Source organism: Oncorhynchus mykiss, unplaced genomic scaffold (assembly GCF_013265735.2).
Source record: "Oncorhynchus mykiss isolate Arlee unplaced genomic scaffold, USDA_OmykA_1.1 un_scaffold_186, whole genome shotgun sequence".
NCBI classification, from domain to species: domain Eukaryota; kingdom Metazoa; phylum Chordata; class Actinopteri; order Salmoniformes; family Salmonidae; genus Oncorhynchus; species Oncorhynchus mykiss.
The window spans coordinates 591,449-608,595 of NW_023493673.1; the positions used below are offsets into that span (position 1 = coordinate 591,449).

At 47.3% G+C, this 17,147-nt stretch overlaps 2 protein-coding genes across 4 annotated transcripts in view; one reads left to right on the forward strand and one right to left on the reverse strand.

The window, feature by feature from the left end:
- Nucleotides 1-1,432: 1,432 nt before the first annotated feature.
- LOC118947673 (4-hydroxyphenylpyruvate dioxygenase-like protein) lies at nt 1,433-14,176 on the reverse strand. 3 transcript variants are annotated; one of them, XM_036972619.1, is made up of 5 exons: nt 13,202-13,896; nt 12,635-12,801; nt 4,381-4,532; nt 2,862-2,998; nt 1,433-1,912 (listed from the first exon to the last, which is right to left on the reverse strand). In XM_036972619.1, exons 1-5 carry the CDS (start codon nt 13,894-13,896, stop codon nt 1,720-1,722), a joined length of 1,344 nt encoding a protein of 447 aa, XP_036828514.1. In that variant the 3' UTR covers nt 1,433-1,719. The 3 variants fall into 3 exon arrangements, with proteins under 3 accessions (XP_036828514.1, XP_036828516.1, XP_036828515.1); XM_036972621.1 differs by having other exon boundaries at nt 1,778-1,912; nt 2,843-2,998; nt 13,202-14,163; XM_036972620.1 differs by lacking the exon at nt 1,433-1,912 and adding an exon at nt 1,932-2,204 and having other exon boundaries at nt 13,202-14,176.
- The window catches only part of LOC110506972 (ubiquitin thioesterase ZRANB1), a 68,671-nt gene continuing 64,769 nt past the window's right edge, over nt 13,246-17,147 (forward strand). Inside the window, exon 1 of the mRNA XM_036972617.1 lies at nt 13,246-13,370. The gene's annotated coding sequence lies outside the window, so the exon portion shown is untranslated. The remainder of the gene's footprint in view (nt 13,371-17,147) is intronic.

Consider the following 17,147-nt stretch of genomic DNA (forward strand, 5'->3'; position numbering starts at 1 on the left):
CCAGAAGTGTAGTGTCTATGCTTGACAGTAATATTCAGTGTGTTGTCCAGAAGTGTAGTGTCTATGCTTGACAGTAATATTCAGTGTGTTGTCCAGAAGTGTAGTGTCTATGCTTGACAGTAATATTCAGTGTGTTGTCCAGAAGTGTAGTGTCTATGCTTGATAGTAATATTCAGTGTGTTGTCCAGAAGTGTAGTGTCTATGCTTGACAGTAATATTCAGTGTGTTGTCCAGAAGTGTAGTGTCTAAGCTTGATAGTAATATTCAGTGTGTTGTCCAGAAGTGTAGTGTCTATGCTTGACAGTAATATTCAATGTGTGGTACAGAAGTGTAGTGTCCCAGAATGTACAGAATGTTGTCCCAGTCCTCTTTAACGGCTGTCCGAAGTTGCTGGATACTGGAAGACGCTGTCATACACGTCGATACAGAGCATCCCAAACATGCTCAATGGGTAACATGTCTGGTGGGCATGCAGGCCATGGAAGAACTGGGACATTTTCAGCATCCAGGAACTGTGTCCAGATCCTTCCTGTCCTTGTCGACTTCCTGTCCTTGTTGTGTCTCTGTACCGGTAGACTTCCTGTCCTTGTTGTGTCTCTGCCTTCTCTGTACCGGTAGACTTCCTGTCCTTGTTGTGTCTCTGTACCGGTAGACTTCCTGTCATTGTTGTAAGGCTTGTGAACATTGGAGAGCGAAACTACCTGTAGCTTCCTTCGTGTAAAGACATAAAAATGGAATCCATGAGTTCATCGGACTCTGGGTAACTAGATAAAATGCTAGTATAATTTTTTAAGTTAAAAGACTTTGCAGATATAGTTAATATTAACTAATTTGCCTTGTAACATGTCCCTGTTGTGTCTGCACTCTCAAATCAAATGTTATTTGTCACATGCGCCAAATACAACAGGTATTAGGTGTGCTTACCCAAGGATCGTACCCTTTTGGATTAAATTTTTTGCCTAAAATGACATACCCAAATCTAAATGTAGGACCTGAAGCAAGGGCAGTGTGGAGTGCGTTTGAGATTGCGTCATCCGTGTGGATCTGTCGTGGCGGTATGCGAATTGGAATGGGGCTCGGGTTTCCGGCGTGATGGTGTTGATGTGATCCATGATCATGTGAAATTAGAAATTAAAATACAAGACCTCCTTCAAGACGATTTGACAAGAGATCCTCATGAAGCTGGTTGAGTGAACGCCAAGAGTGTGGAAAACTGTAAAAGCAAATAAGAGGCTACTTTGAAGAATCTAAAATATATTTTCATGTTGTTTAACACTTTTTTTTTTTGTTTACTATATGATTTCATGTGTTATTTTATAGTTGTGATGTCTTCACTATTATACTACAACGTAGAAAATAGTACAAATAAAGAAAACTCAACTTGAGACCGGAACTGTAGCCCCGAGGTATAATATTCTGCCCACATGAATTCATTTGTAGTCATACATGATTTAATGAAAAATCATTAAACATACATATTTAATAACAGACTCATAAACACAATAATTAAATCATGCTTCCCCGGCGCTCCACAGCTTCCCCGGCGCTCCACAGCTTCCCCGGCGCTCCACAGCTTCCCCGGCGCTCCACAGCTTCCCCGGCGCTCCACAGCTTCCCCGGGAAACTCCGTGTATTTTAGCCTCACACAGATGAAAGAGTAGCGGAGGAAGGAGTTCGCTGTAAAACGTTACGCGCTGTGGCAGTGCTTCGGCTCTGGGGTTATGTTCTGTGAGTCGTGTTCTCTCCTTGTGCCTCAGTCTCTGCCCTCTCTGTGTCCATGTATGCCTGGACAGACCTCCACAGGGCTTGGATGTTCCCCTCTCCGAACCCTGACGCACCTCTCCTCTCGATTAGCTCCAGGAAGAAGGTGTCCTCTGAGAAGATGGGCTGGGTGAACGCCTGGAGCAGGTATCTGTTTAGAGGGAATGAGAAGATGGGCTTGGTGAACGCCTGGAGCAGGTATCTGTTTAGAGGGAATGAGAAGATGGGCTTGGTGAACGCCTGGAGCAGGTATCTGAGAATGAGAAGATGGGCTTGGTGAACACCTGGAGCAGGTATCTGTTTAGAGTGAATGAGAAGATGGGCTTGGTGAACGCCTGGAGCAGGTATCTGGGAAATAGAAGATGGGCTTGGTGAACGCCTGGAGCAGGTATCTGTTTAGAGGGAATGAGAAGATGGGCTTGGTGAACGCCTGGAGCAGGTATCTGGGAAATAGAAGATGGGCTTGGTGAACGCCTGGAGCAGGTATCTGTTTAGAGGGAATGAGAAGATGGACTTGGTGAACGCCTGGAGCAGGTATCTGTTTAGAGGGAATGAGAAGATGGACTTGGTGAACGCCTGGAGCAGGTATCTGTTTAGAGGGAATGAGAAGATGGGCTTGGTGAACGCCTGGAGCAGGTATCTGTTTAGAGGGAATGAGAAGATGGGCTTGGTGAACGCCTGGAGCAGGTATCTGTTTGGAGGGAATGAGAAGAGAGGAAAACATAGGTTAGATATATTGGGTAGCTTCGACCTCAGTCAGTCAGTAAAAGGACACTGGGTGTCTCACTTCCTTGAAGGTGGTTTCTGATCATCATTAGAAAACATTTATACTCTGACTGACCGGTCTCTACACTCTGACCTCTACACTCTGACCTCTACACTCTGACCTCTACACTCTGACCTCTACACTCTGACCTCTACACTCTGACCTCTACACTCTGACCTCTACACTCTGACCTCTACACTCTGTGTTGTGATGAAGCAGAGCAGTAGACATACTGCGGTCTCACCAGAGCTGACATAAAGTACTATATTGAAAACCCACGACAGTCTTTAAAGAACACTAGCATTTGATACCTACAGGCTAATGAATCTGATACCTTTTCTTCTGCGTGTCCGTAGTCTGACAGGACGGGTCAGTCTGGACCTGGCACAGGTCTGTGTCCAGGAGGATGCTGTGCTGAGACAGCATCTGGGGGTCGTAACCTGCGTCCTCCATCTCTTGCTGCTTACCCACCTGCCACAGGACAGACACGGGGGTCAACGAGCACAGTGGTAGTAGACGTAACTTTCGACTTCCTGCCACAGGACAGACACAGTGGTAGTAGACATAACGTTCGACTTCCTGCCACAGGACAGACACAGGGGTCAACGAGCACAGTGGTAGTAGACGCAAAGTTCGACTTCCTGCCTGACTAGACGCGCAGGCGTTTCATTAACCAATGGTTGCGCGCGTGAGAGACGAACGGAAGCGCGTAAGAGACGGACGGACGCGCGTAAGAGACGGACGGACAGACGCGCGTAAGAGACGGAAGGACGGACGCGCGTGAGAGACGGAAGGACGGACGCGCGTGAGGGACGGACGGACGCGCGTGAGGGACGGACGGACGCGCGTGAGAGACGGACGGACGGACGCGCGTGAGAGACGGACGGACGGACGCGCGTGAGAGACGGACGGACGCGCGTGAGAGACGGAAGGACGGACGCGCGTGAGAGACGGAAGGACGGACGCGCGTGAGAGACGGAAGGACGGACGCGCGTGAGAGACGGAAGGACGGACGCGCGTGAGAGACGGAAGGACGGACGCGCGTGAGAGACGGACGGACGCGCGTGAGAGACGGACGGACGCGCGTGAGAGACGGAAGGACGGACGCGCGTGAGAGACGGAAGGACGGACGCGCGTGAGAGACGGAAGGACGGACGCGCGTGAGAGACGGAAGGACGGACGCGCGTGAGAGACGGAAGGACGGACGCGCGTGAGAGACGGAAGGACGGACACGCGTGAGAGACGGAAGGACGGACGCGCGTGAGAGACGGACGCGCGTGAGAGACGGAAGGACGGACACGCGTGAGAGACGGAAGGACGGACACGCGTGAGAGACGGAAGGACGGACGCGCGTGAGAGACGGAAGGACGGACGCGCGTGAGAGACGGACGGACGCGCGTGAGAGACGGAAGGACAGACGCGCGTGAGAGACGGACTGACGGACACGCGTGAGAGACGGACGGACGCGCGTGAGAGACGGACGGACGGACGGACGCGCGAGAGAGACGGACGGACGGACGGACGCGCGAGAGAGACGGACGGACGGACGCGCGTGAGAGACGGACGGACGGACGCGCGTGAGAGACGGAAGGACGGACGAGCGAGAGAGACGGAAGGACGGACGCGCGTGAGAGACGGACGGACATGAGTGAAGGAGATTGTAGATTATAAAAAGTGCGATAAAAAGTTAAATAAATGTATAATTATTAGGTGCAATCAATATGGTAGTAGCTACAATCTGCTCTCTGATTGGCTAAGGGGAAGTTTCACCATATTGCTTATCCCAATCAAATCCTCTAGGGGTTCCATTTGGGATGAGCCATTGAGTGCCATGGTGACCGAGTGAGACAAACCTCCGTGTAGTAGGCAGGCGGAGGAGAGAAGAAGTGGACTCCTGCCTGGCCCATGGTCTGTGCTGTGGACACTATGTCCTGTGTGTACAATCCAATGTGCTGGATCCCTGGGCCTCCGTGCTGCTCCAGAAAGGTGTCCACCTGGTTACTGCCTGAAACAGACACCATTCAGACACCATTCAGACCGAGATAGACACCATTCAGGTCTCGGCAGGTGGTAATTAATTAGAATTCAAATTGGTCACGGGTAAATGCATTGGCTCTTTCTCTCAATCCATCATTTCCTCACATCGTCTCTCCTAACTAGAGGTTGACACCGGAAACAGGACACCCGCAGGATGTTACCCAACATCACAGCCAAGGACCCATCACTAACATTACAGCCAAGGACCCATCACTAACATTACAGCCAAGGTCCCATCACTAACATTACAGCCAAGGACCCATCACTAACATTACAGCCAAGGACCCATCACTAACATTACAGCCAAGGACCCATCACTAACATTACAGCCAAGGACCCATCACTAACATTACAGCCAAGGACCCATCACTAACATTACAGCCAAGGACCCATCACTAACATTACAGCCAAGGACCCATTACTAACATTACAGCCAAGGACCCATCACTAACATTACAGCCAAGGACCCATCACTAACATTACAGCCAAGGACCCATCACTAACATTACAGCCAAGGACCCATTACTAACATTACAGCCAAGGACCCATCACTAACATTACAGCCAAGGTCCCATCACTAACATTACAGCCAAGGACCCATTACTAACATTACAGCCAAGGACCCATCACTAACATTACAGCCAAGGTCCCATCACTAACATTACAGCCAAGGTCCCATCACTAACATTACAGCCAAGGTCCCATCACAGCCAAGGACCCATCACTAACATTACAGCCAAGGACCCATCACCAACATCACAGCCAAGGACCCATCACAGCCAAGGACCCATCACTAACATTACAGCCAAGGACCCATCACTAACATTACAGCCAAGGACCCATCACTAACATTACAGCCAAGGACCCATCACAGCCAAGGACCCATCACTAACATTACAGCCAAGGACCCATCACTAACATTACAGCCAAGGACCCATCACTAACATTACAGCCAAGGACCCATCACTAACATTACAGCCAAGGACCCATCACTAACATTACAGCCAAGGACCCATCACTAACATTCCAGCCAAGGACCCATCACTAACATTCCAGCCAAGGACCCATCACTAACATCACAGCCAAGGACCCATCACAGCCAAGGTCCCATCACTAACATTACAGCCAAGGTCCCATCACTAACATTACAGCCAAGGTCCCATCACAGCCAAGGACCCATCACTAACATTACAGCCAAGGACCCATCACCAACATCACAGCCAAGGACCCATCACAGCCAAGGACCCATCACTAACATTACAGCCAAGGACCCATCACTAACATTACAGCCAAGGACCCATCACTAACATTACAGCCAAGGACCCATCACAGCCAAGGACCCATCACTAACATTACAGCCAAGGACCCATCACTAACATTACAGCCAAGGACCCATCACTAACATTACAGCCAAGGACCCATCACTAACATTACAGCCAAGGACCCATCACTAACATTACAGCCAAGGACCCATCACTAACATTCCAGCCAAGGACCCATCACTAACATTCCAGCCAAGGACCCATCACTAACATCACAGCCAAGGACCCATCACAGCCAAGGACCCATCACTAACATTACAGCCAAGGACCCATCACCAACATAACAGCCAAGGACCCATCACAGCCAAGGACCCATCACTAACATTACAGTCAAGGTCCCATCACTAACATTACAGCCAAGGTCCCATCACTAACATTACAGCCAAGGACCCATTACTAACATTACAGCCAAGGACCCATCACTAACATTACAGCCAAGGACCCATCACTAACATTCCAGCCAAGGACCCATCACTAACATTCCAGCCAAGGACCCATCACTAACATCACAGCCAAGGACCCATCACAGCCAAGGTCCCATCACTAACATTACAGCCAAGGTCCCATCACTAACATTACAGCCAAGGTCCCATCACAGCCAAGGACCCATCACTAACATTACAGCCAAGGACCCATCACCAACATCACAGCCAAGGACCCATCACAGCCAAGGACCCATCACTAACATTACAGCCAAGGACCCATCACTAACATTACAGCCAAGGACCCATCACTAACATTACAGCCAAGGACCCATCACAGCCAAGGACCCATCACTAACATTACAGCCAAGGACCCATCACTAACATTACAGCCAAGGACCCATCACTAACATTACAGCCAAGGACCCATCACTAACATTACAGCCAAGGACCCATCACTAACATTACAGCCAAGGACCCATCACTAACATTCCAGCCAAGGACCCATCACTAACATTCCAGCCAAGGACCCATCACTAACATCACAGCCAAGGACCCATCACAGCCAAGGACCCATCACTAACATTACAGCCAAGGACCCATCACCAACATAACAGCCAAGGACCCATCACAGCCAAGGACCCATCACTAACATTACAGTCAAGGTCCCATCACTAACATTACAGCCAAGGTCCCATCACTAACATTACAGCCAAGGACCCATTACTAACATTACAGCCAAGGACCCATCACTAACATTACAGCCAAGGTTCCATCACTAACATTACAGCCAAGGTCCCATCACTAACATTACAGCCAAGGTCCCATCACAGCCAAGGACCCATCACTAACATTACAGCCAAGGACCCATCACCAACATCACAGCCAAGGACCCATCACAGCCAAGGACCCATCACTAACATTACAGCCAAGGACCCATCACTAACATTACAGCCAAGGACCCATCACTAACATTACAGCCAAGGACTCATCACAGCCAAGGACCCATCACTTACATTACAGCCAAGGACCCATCACTAACATTACAGCCAAGGACCCATCACTAACATTACAGCCAAGGACCCATCACTAACATTACAGCCAAGGACCCATTACTAACATTACAGCCAAGGACCCATTACTAACATTACAGCCAAGGACCCATCACTAACATTACAGCCAAGGACCCATCACTAACATTACAGCCAAGGACCCATCACTAACATTCCAGCCAAGGACCCATCACTAACATTCCAGCCAAGGACCCATCACTAACATCACAGCCAAGGACCCATCACAGCCAAGGACCCATCACTAACATTACAGCCAAGGACCCATCACCAACATAACAGCCAAGGACCCATCACAGCCAAGGACCCATCACTAACATTACAGCCAAGGACCCATCACTAACATTACAGCCAAGGACCCATCACTAACATTACAGTCAAGGTCCCATCACTAACATTACAGCCAAGGTCCCATCACTAACATTACAGCCAAGGACCCATTACTAACATTACAGCCAAGGACCCATCACTAACATTACAGCCAAGGTCCCATCACTAACATTACAGCCAAGGTCCCATCACTAACATTACAGCCAAGGTCCCATCACAGCCAAGGACCCATCACTAACATTACAGCCAAGGACCCATCACCAACATCACAGCCAAGGACCCATCACAGCCAAGGACCCATCACTAACATTACAGCCAAGGACCCATCACTAACATTACAGCCAAGGACCCATCACTAACATTACAGCCAAGGACCCATCACTAACATTACAGCCAAGGACCCATCACTAACATTACAGCCAAGGACCCATCACTAACATTACAGCCAAGGACCCATCACTAACATTACAGCCAAGGACCCATTACTAACATTACAGCCAAGGACCCATCACTAACATTACAGCCAAGGACCCATCACTAACATTACAGCCAAGGACCCATCACTAACATTACAGCCAAGGACCCATCACTAACATCACAGCCAAGGACCCATCACAGCCAAGGACCCATCACTAACATTACAGCCAAGGTCCCATCACTAACATTACAGCCAAGGACCCATCACTAACATTACAGCCAAGGAAAGAACAACGTTTAAGCTAAATTTGATTGGTTTCTTTGTTGTCAAAGACAACTCCCAGTACACGACTTGTAAAAAAAAAAAAAAAATGTAATGCTGAGGTTTAATCAAATAGTCTACCAACAGAAGAGCTGGACAAGCGACATAGCTAAACCCCCAACTACTTTACCATCAAGCCCAATCAGCCTGAAGCAGCATAGCTAAACCCCCAACTACTTTACCATCAAGCCCAAGCAGCCTGAAGCAGCATAGCTAAACCCCCAACAACTTTACCATCAAGCCCAAGCAGCCTGAAGCAGCCTAGCTAAACCCCCCAACTACTTTACCATCAAGCCCAAGCAGCCTGAAGCAGCATAGCTAAACCCCCCAACTACTTTACCATCAAGCCCAAGCAGCCTGAAGCAGCATAGCTAAACCCCCAACTACTTTACCATCAAGCCCAAGCAGCCTGAAGCAGCATAGCTAAACCCCCAACAACTTTACCATCAAGCCCAAGCAGCCTGAAGCAGCATAGCTAAACCCCCCAACAACCTTACCATCAAGCCCAAGCAGCCTGAAGCAGCATAGCTAAACCCTCCAACTACTTTACCATCAAGCCCAAGCAGCATAGCTAAACCCCCAACAACTTTACCATCAAGCCCAAGCAGCATAGCTAAACCCCCAACAACCTTACCATCAAGCCCAAGCAGCCTGAAGCAGCATAGCTAAACCCCCCAACGACTTTACCATCAAGCCCAAGCAGCATAGCTAAACCCCCCAACTACTTTACCATCAAGCCCAAGCAGCCTGAAGCAGCATAGCTAAACCCCCAACAACCTTACCATCAAGCCCAAGCAGCCTGAAGCAGCATAGCTAAACCCCCCAACTACTTTACCATCAAGCCCAAGCAGCATAGCTAAACCCCCCCAACAACTTTACCATCAAGCCCAAGCAGCATAGCTAAACCCCCCAACTACTTTACCATCAAGCCCAAGCAGCCTGAAGCAGCCTAGCTAAACCCCCAACAACCTTACCATCAAGCCCAAGCAGCCTGAAGCAGCATAGCTAAACCCCCCAACTACTTTACCATCAAGCCCAAGCAGCATAGCTAAACCCCCCCAACAACTTTACCATCAAGCCCAAGCAGCATAGCTAAACCCCCCAACTACTTTACCATCAAGCCCAAGCAGCCTGAAGCAGCCTAGCTAAACCCACAACAACCTTACCATCAAGCCCAAGCAGCCTGAAGCAGCATAGCTAAACCCCCCAACTACTTTACCATCAAGCCCAAGCAGCATAGCTAAACCCCCCAACTACTTTACCATCAAGCCCAAGCAGCATAGCTAAACCCCCCAACTACTTTACCATCAATCCCAAGCAGCATAGCTAAACCCCCCAACTACTTTACCATCAAGCCCAAGCAACATAGCTAAACCCCCCAACTACTTTACCATCAAGCCCAAGCAGCCTAGCTAAACCCCCAACTACCTTACCATCAAGCCCAAGCAGCATAGCTAAACCCCCCAACAACTTTACCATCAAGCCCAAGCAGCCTCATAGCTAAACCCCCCAACAACTTTACCATCAAGCCCAAGCAGCCTGAAGCAGCCTAGCTAAACCCCCCAACTACTTTACCATCAAGCCCAAGCAGCCTGAAGCAGCATAGCTAAACCCCCCCAACTACTTTACCATCAAGCCCAAGCAGCCTGAAGCAACATAGCTAAACCCCCCAACTACTTTACCATCAAGCCCAAGCAGCCTCATAGCTAAACCCCCCAACAACTTTACCATCAAGCCCAAGCAGCCTGAAGCAGCATAGCTAAACCCCCCAACTACTTTACCATCAAGCCCAAGCAGCCTGAAGCAACATAGCTAAACCCCCCAACTACTTTACCATCAAGCCCAAGCTGCCTGAAGCAGCATAGCTAAACCCCCCAACAACCTTACCATCAAGCCCAAGCAGCCTGAAGCAGCATAGCTAAACCCTCCAACTACTTTACCATCAAGCCCAAGCAGCATAGCTAAACCCCCCAACAACCTTACCATCAAGCCCAAGCAGCCTGAAGCAGCATAGCTAAACCCCCAACTACTTTACCATCAAGCCCAAGCAGCCTAGCTAAACCCCCAACTACTTTACCATCAAGCCCAAGCAGCCTAGCTAAACCCCCCAACAACGTTACCATCAAGCCCAAGCAGCCTGAAGCAGCATAGCTAAACCCCCAACTACCTTACCATCAAGCCCAAGCAGCCTGAAGCAGCATAGCTAAACCCCCCAACTACTTTACCATCAATCCCAAGCAGCATAGCTAAACCCCCAACTACCTTACCATCAAGCCCAAGCAGCCTCATAGCTGAACACCCCAACTACTTTACCATCAAGCCCAAGCAGCCTCATAGCTAAACCCCCCAACAACTTTACCATCAAGCCCAAGCAGCCTGAAGCAGCATAGCTAAACCCCCCAACAACCTTACCATCAAGCCCAAGCAGCCTGAAGCAGCATAGCTAAACCCCCCAACAACCTTACCATCAAGCCCAAGCAGCCTGAAGCAGCATAGCTAAACCCCCAACTACTTTACCATCAAGCCCAAGCAGCCTGAAGCAGCATAGCTAAACCCCCAACTACTTTACCATCAAGCCCAAATGAAACAAAAATAGATTGACTTGTGCTGCCACTTTAGGTGTTCTTGTATTTATTTAGGTTGACGTTGTAAATGTTAATCTGTTGAAAATGTTAACATGTGCGCAGTGCTCAGGGTGTAGGCCACAGATTTACACTAGTAGTGAACAGACCATCCTGCAGGGGGCGCTGTCCTCATCCTCCAGCCATCTATTTAAGTCCTTTAGAATACGTTCTCATCCAGAGAGATATAGGCCTGTGTAACCGATGTGAAATGGCTAGCTAGTTAGCGATGGTGCGGCGCTAATAGCTGGGTAGCCTAGTGGTTAGAGCGTTGGACTAGTAAATGGAAGGTTGCAAGTTCAAACCCCCGAGCTGACAAGGTATCTGTCGTTCTGCCCCTGAACAAGGCAGTTAACCCACTGTTCCTAGGCCGTCATTGAAAATAAGAATTTGTTCTTAACTGACTTGCCTAGTTAAATAAAGCTAAAAAAAAAAAATATATATATATATATATATATATATATATATATATATATATATATATATATATATATATCGTTTCAATCTGTGACATCACTCGCTTTGAGAGGCCTTGAAGTAGTTGTTTCCCCTTTGCTCGGCAAGGGCCGCGGGTTTTGTGGTGCGACAGGTAACGATGCTTTGTGGGTGTCAGTTGTCGATGTGTGCAGAGGGTCCCTGGTTCGAGTCCAGGTAGGGACGATGAGTGGGACGGAAGCGAAAACTGTTACACCTACAGTCAGAACATTTAACTACAATTAGACAATACAACCACATATCACAGTCGCAATATTACATTATTTGTAATAGTTCTTAAACATAATAACCTACATATTTCTGCGCACGGGACCGGACGGACTTTTATCAGGAAGGGACCGGACGGACTTTTATCAGGAAGGGACAGGACAGTTCTGGGGTTATAGAACTGTTGCCGGATCAAGACAGTACAGGGGGAAATTTTTTGTTGACAGGACTGAATGTTCATTCCCGTGTCAACCTCTACTCCTAACCTCCTCAAATCCTATTAAAGATGAGGGACCAGTGGTTAAGGGCGCTGTACTGCAGCGCCAGCTGTGCCATCAGAGACTCTGGGTTCGCACCTAGGCTCTGTCGTAACCGGCCGCGACCGGGAGGTCCGTGGGGCGACGCACAATTGGCCTAGCGTCGTCCGGGTTAGGGAGGGCTTGGTCGGTAGGGATGTCCTTGTCTCATCGTGCACCAGCGACTCCTGTGGGGGGCCGGGGTCGCCAGGTACACAGTGTTTCCTCCGACACATTGGTGTGGCTGGCTTCCGGGTTGGACGCGCGCTGTGTTAAGAAGCAGTACGGCTGGTTGGGTTGTGTATCGGAGGATGCATGACTTTCAACCTTCGTCTCTCCCGAGCCCGTACGGGAGTTGTAGCAATGAGACAAGATAGTAGCTACTACAACAATTGGATACCACGAAATTGGGGAGAAAAAGGGGTAAATCAAAAAAAAAAAAAAAAAAAAAAATGATGAGGGACCTTTGACCTTCCAAAATAGGTGAGAAAGAGGAGAAGATAGGATTTGAGGAAGCACGGAAAAACATTTTAAGAAATGAGCGGTATGACTCTCTGAAAGTGACGACCTTGGTCAGGCAGCGACTCCGCGATGACAAACTTGCAGTCCGGTTGTTGGTCATCTGTGAAGGGAAGCTTGATTCCGGTCTGGCTGCATTTCCAGTACTCCATGGCTGTGAGACGCAGTCCAATGCCCTCCGTGTTCAGAACATAGCCCTCGTCCACATCCTCATTACTAAGGGAAACAGACAGAGTACATTTATTTATTGTCCCAGGTGGGACATTTGTAAAAAGATGGGCGAAAACCCCAACACTTACAGAAAGAGCATCTATTTGTCTTCATTGTTGATCCCATAGACATGCTATTTAATTGGTTTTAAAATGCCTAATTACATGGTTTATCCTTATAGCGTAGCCTGGGTACCAAACCCAGTTTGTGCTATCATTCCACATGTTTGGCTTATGACACAGAGTGGCGTGACAGCACTAACAGGTCTGGTGCCCAACTCAAACAAAAAAAAAAATTATATACTCACAATAACTTTCATATCACATGATCAATAATCATCATCTAACAATTCATCATTTTCAAATTGCAGAATCATTACATAAAAATAAATAAAAAGCCACTTAACCTGTTAATGAAGAACCTGTGGAAGCCAAAGTGCCTCTCATACCAGCTCATCACTTGCGGTGTGCACCGTCTCGGACAAGCATAGGTGATGTGATCAAAATGAATGACTGGACAGGAAGACTCCGTACTATTAGACAACGGTGTGCCGTTTTCAACATCCTGAAACCCGGGTAAGAAACTCCCCTTGTATTTACTCGTGTCAATGAGCGTGTGGTTCACATTTCCCATGATTGATTTGACGACTGAATAGGTGACAATCCCTTTCTCGTCACACACCTCTGTCGGAGGCACCAAGAAATCGCAGCCAAGGTTGCGAAGGGACTTGAATGACCTTTCCACGTCTTCTACTTCGAAACAGACGTTAGACGCGGTGTCGACGGAATAGTGTGGGTTGACATCGTAGAGACATTTCGGATCCTTGTCGTTCTTTATCCCGGTTTGAATGTTGTTCGTCCATCCCGGTTCCGATTCTGAAGGAGAAATACCTCTCTTGCTCGATAGTGTTACTCCATTCAATGGTCTTTCATTGACGACGAAAACTGCCGCTCCTTTCCTGAAAGCCAACTGTTTTGACTTCTCCGTCAACCTCGCAACAAATAAATTAAACTTAAATTTAGAAACAAGTTCATACGCTATTTTATCCACGTTTGTAACGTGAAGTGAAATGTGGTGTAACCGGCTCAAGGAGGCTGCCATCTTGTTATGATGGTAGGCTGGCGTGTGTGTGTCACCGAAAAGAAAAATACTTTATATAGGATCCAGTTTGACAATTAATGCTGATACAATGCTAAATATAAATAACCCCCGCTTAAATAAAAATAACCAATCACTGTGTGTCTGACTGGGCCAGGCGAGTGTCGCTGCCGTTGGGCATTACATCTGTCAGTCTCTCTCCCAGCCAATGACATTTGGTCCAGTCCGTTCTAACTTCCGCTGGGCACCCCAGCTTCCCATCTCTGTTTCGCGGTGACATCTGGATATATAGGGGAGTGGAGCAACATGGACAAACAACAAGAGAAAACACGAAAAGCAGAGAGAGAAGAGGTTGAAATCCCTTGAGGCTGATGCAGCCAAATGTTATTTTTTTAAATAAGAAATTATTCAAACGTTGAACTCATTGTTATGCATGAATAGTTATGATAACTGACTAGTTAGTACTTAGCATTAACAAACTGGAGACGAACCACCGATGTAGACCATTTGTCTTGCGCAAGGATTTAATGACGGAAACAAAACCTACGAAAAATTAAAAATGTTGGTTGTGTGTTTCTTAAACTGCTGCATTGTCCAATTGGAATTAATATCATTCTAGTGGTGTCCTATTATATGAACATACTAACATTATATAATTCATATAATTAATATCATTCTAGTGGTGTCCTATTATATGAACATACTAACATTATATAATTCATACATTAATATCATTCTAGTGGTGTCCTATTATATGAACATACTAACATTATATAATTCATATAATTAATATCATTCTAGTGGTGTCCTATTATATGAACATACTAACATTATATAATTCATACATTAATATCATTCTAGTGGTGTCCTATTATATGAACATACTAACATTATATAATTCATATAATTAATATAATTCTAGTGGTGTCCTATTATATGAACATACTAACATTATATAATTCATACATTAATATTATACTAACATTATATAATTAATATATTAATATTATACTAACATTATATAATGAATATATTAATATTATACTAACATTATATAATGAATATATTAATATCATTCTAGTGGTGTATGGTATCCTATTATATGAACATACTAACATATAATTAATAAATTAATATTATACTAACATGATATAATTAATACATTAATATTATACTAACATTATACTTTGTATTTAATGTTATAATATTATACTCATTTATATGAATTACTCATCCAGGGTGAGGATAGTAGCCTAGTGGTTGGACTAGTAACTGGAAGGTTGCAAGTTCAAATCCCTGAGCTGACAAGTTGTTCTGCCCCTGAACAAGGCAGTTAAACCACTAGGCCGTCATTGTAAATAAGAATTTGTTCTTAACTGACTTGCCTCGTTAAATCAAGGTACAAAAATAAATAGTGCATCTGCAGTAGACAGATGTAAACTGAGTCAGAGCCAGGATGCCACCCCAGTTGTTGTATTATTTTAAGAGGACACATTTCTTCCTGTATTCTACTGGTCAGGTGGTTCCTAAGATTCTTGCTACCAGTGACATTGCGCCAATATGTCCTCCTTCTAGCCAGCCTCCTCCTAAGAGCTTGTTCTATTCTACTAAAAGTTATTGTTATAAATTTTGTTCAGTAAACTTGTTTACATAAAGTGTTGTGTGGGTGGCTGGTATTTTTCATTCCCAGTCCGTCCCTCAGGGTCTCTATGCTGCTCCCTGCTCAGAGCAGTCGTCTCTCAGGGTCTCTATGCTGCTCCCTGCTCAGAGCAGTCGTCTCTCAGGGTCTCTATGCTGCTCCCTGCTCAGAGCAGTCGTCTCTTAGGGTCTCTATGCTGCTCCCTGCTCAGAGCAGTCGTCTCTCAGGGTCTCTATGCTGCTCCCTGCTCAGAGCAGTCGTCTCTCAGGGTCTCTATGCTGCTCCCTGCTCAGAGCAGTCGTCTCTCAGGGTCTCTATGCTGCTCCCTGCTCAGAGCAGTCGTCTCTCAGGGTCTCTATGCTGCTCCCTGCTCAGAGCAGTCGTCTCTCAGGGTCTCTATGCTGCTCCCTGCTCAGAGCAGTCGTCTCTCAGGGTCTCTATGCTGCTCCCTGCTCAGAGCAGTCGTCTCTCAGGGCCTCTATGCTGCTCCCTGCTCAGAGCAGTCGTCTCTCAGGGTCTCTATGCTGCTCCCTGCTCAGAGCAGTCGTCTCTCAGGGTCTCTATGCTGCTCCCTGCTCAGAGCAGTCATCTCTCAGGGTCTCTATGCTGCTCCCTGCTCAGAGCAGTCGTCTCTCAGGGTCTCTATGCTGCTCCCTGCTCAGAGCAGTCGTCTCTCAGGGTCTCTATGCTGCTCCCTGCTCAGAGCAGTCGTCTCTCAGGGCCTCTATGCTGCTCCCTGCTCAGAGCAGTCGTCTCTCAGGGTCTCTATGCTGTTCCCTACTGATAGGTCATCTCTCAGGGTCTCTATGCAGTTCCCTACTGATAGGTCATCTCTCAGGGTCTCTATGCTGCCCCCTACTGATAGGTCATCTCTTAGGGTCTCTATGCGTTCCCCTGCTCAGACGTTGCATGCATCAACCAACAGCTCCTGGATAGGTATGTTACATATCAGCTGACCAGTGACCAGATCATATACTGTAATATAGTAATCTGATCCCCGACTGCACAGTCAATGAGGTGGCACGCAACCATTGGTTGATGCAATGCAATGCCTGCAGATCTATTTGGGTAGGATCTCGACCCCCACTTCCTCCCAAAACAGCCCTAGAGCTCTACCCCATTCTTGGAGCATGCAGGTCCCTAGTCTAGTCATGTGACGTGTTTCCTGGGAAAACAGAGGGAGAAAGATAAAATGTTTAGTTCAAACTGAACCAAAACCATTGTACTAATTAATCCACAAAGCCATCAAGGTTTTATGCCCTTTAAAACAGCCCTTTCACCCTTCAATGGACTGATTTTGGACAGGGCATCTGTCTGTATTCACTCTCACATTTCTTCTCCTCTCCTCTCCTCACTCTCACCCCTCGTTCCTCCTCTCCTCTCATCTCTCGTTCCTCTTCTCCTCTCTTCACACTCTCCCTCGCTCCTCCTCTCCTGTCATCTCTCGTTCCTCTTCTCCTCTCTTCACACTCTCCCTCATTCCTCTTCTCCTCTCATCTCTCGTTCCTCCTCTCCTCTCTTCACACTCTCCCTCATTCCTCTTCTCCTCTCATCTCTTGTTCCTCATCTCCTCTCTTCACACTCTCCCTCATTCCTCTTCTCCTCTCATCTCTTG

Excerpts from the sequence above, each read along its gene's own strand:
- LOC118947673 (XM_036972619.1), bottom strand. The coding sequence starts at position 13,896 with ATGGCAGCCTCCTTGAGCCGGTTACACCACATTTCACTTCACGTTACA. Across the intron at positions 12,802-13,201 it reads CACAGGTTCTTCATTAACAG|TAATGAGGATGTGGACGAGG; the intron begins GTTAAGTGGCTT and ends TGTTTCCCTTAG. Across the intron at positions 4,533-12,634 it reads GGAGTCGCTGCCTGACCAAG|GCAGTAACCAGGTGGACACC; the intron begins GTCGTCACTTTC and ends TGTCTGTTTCAG.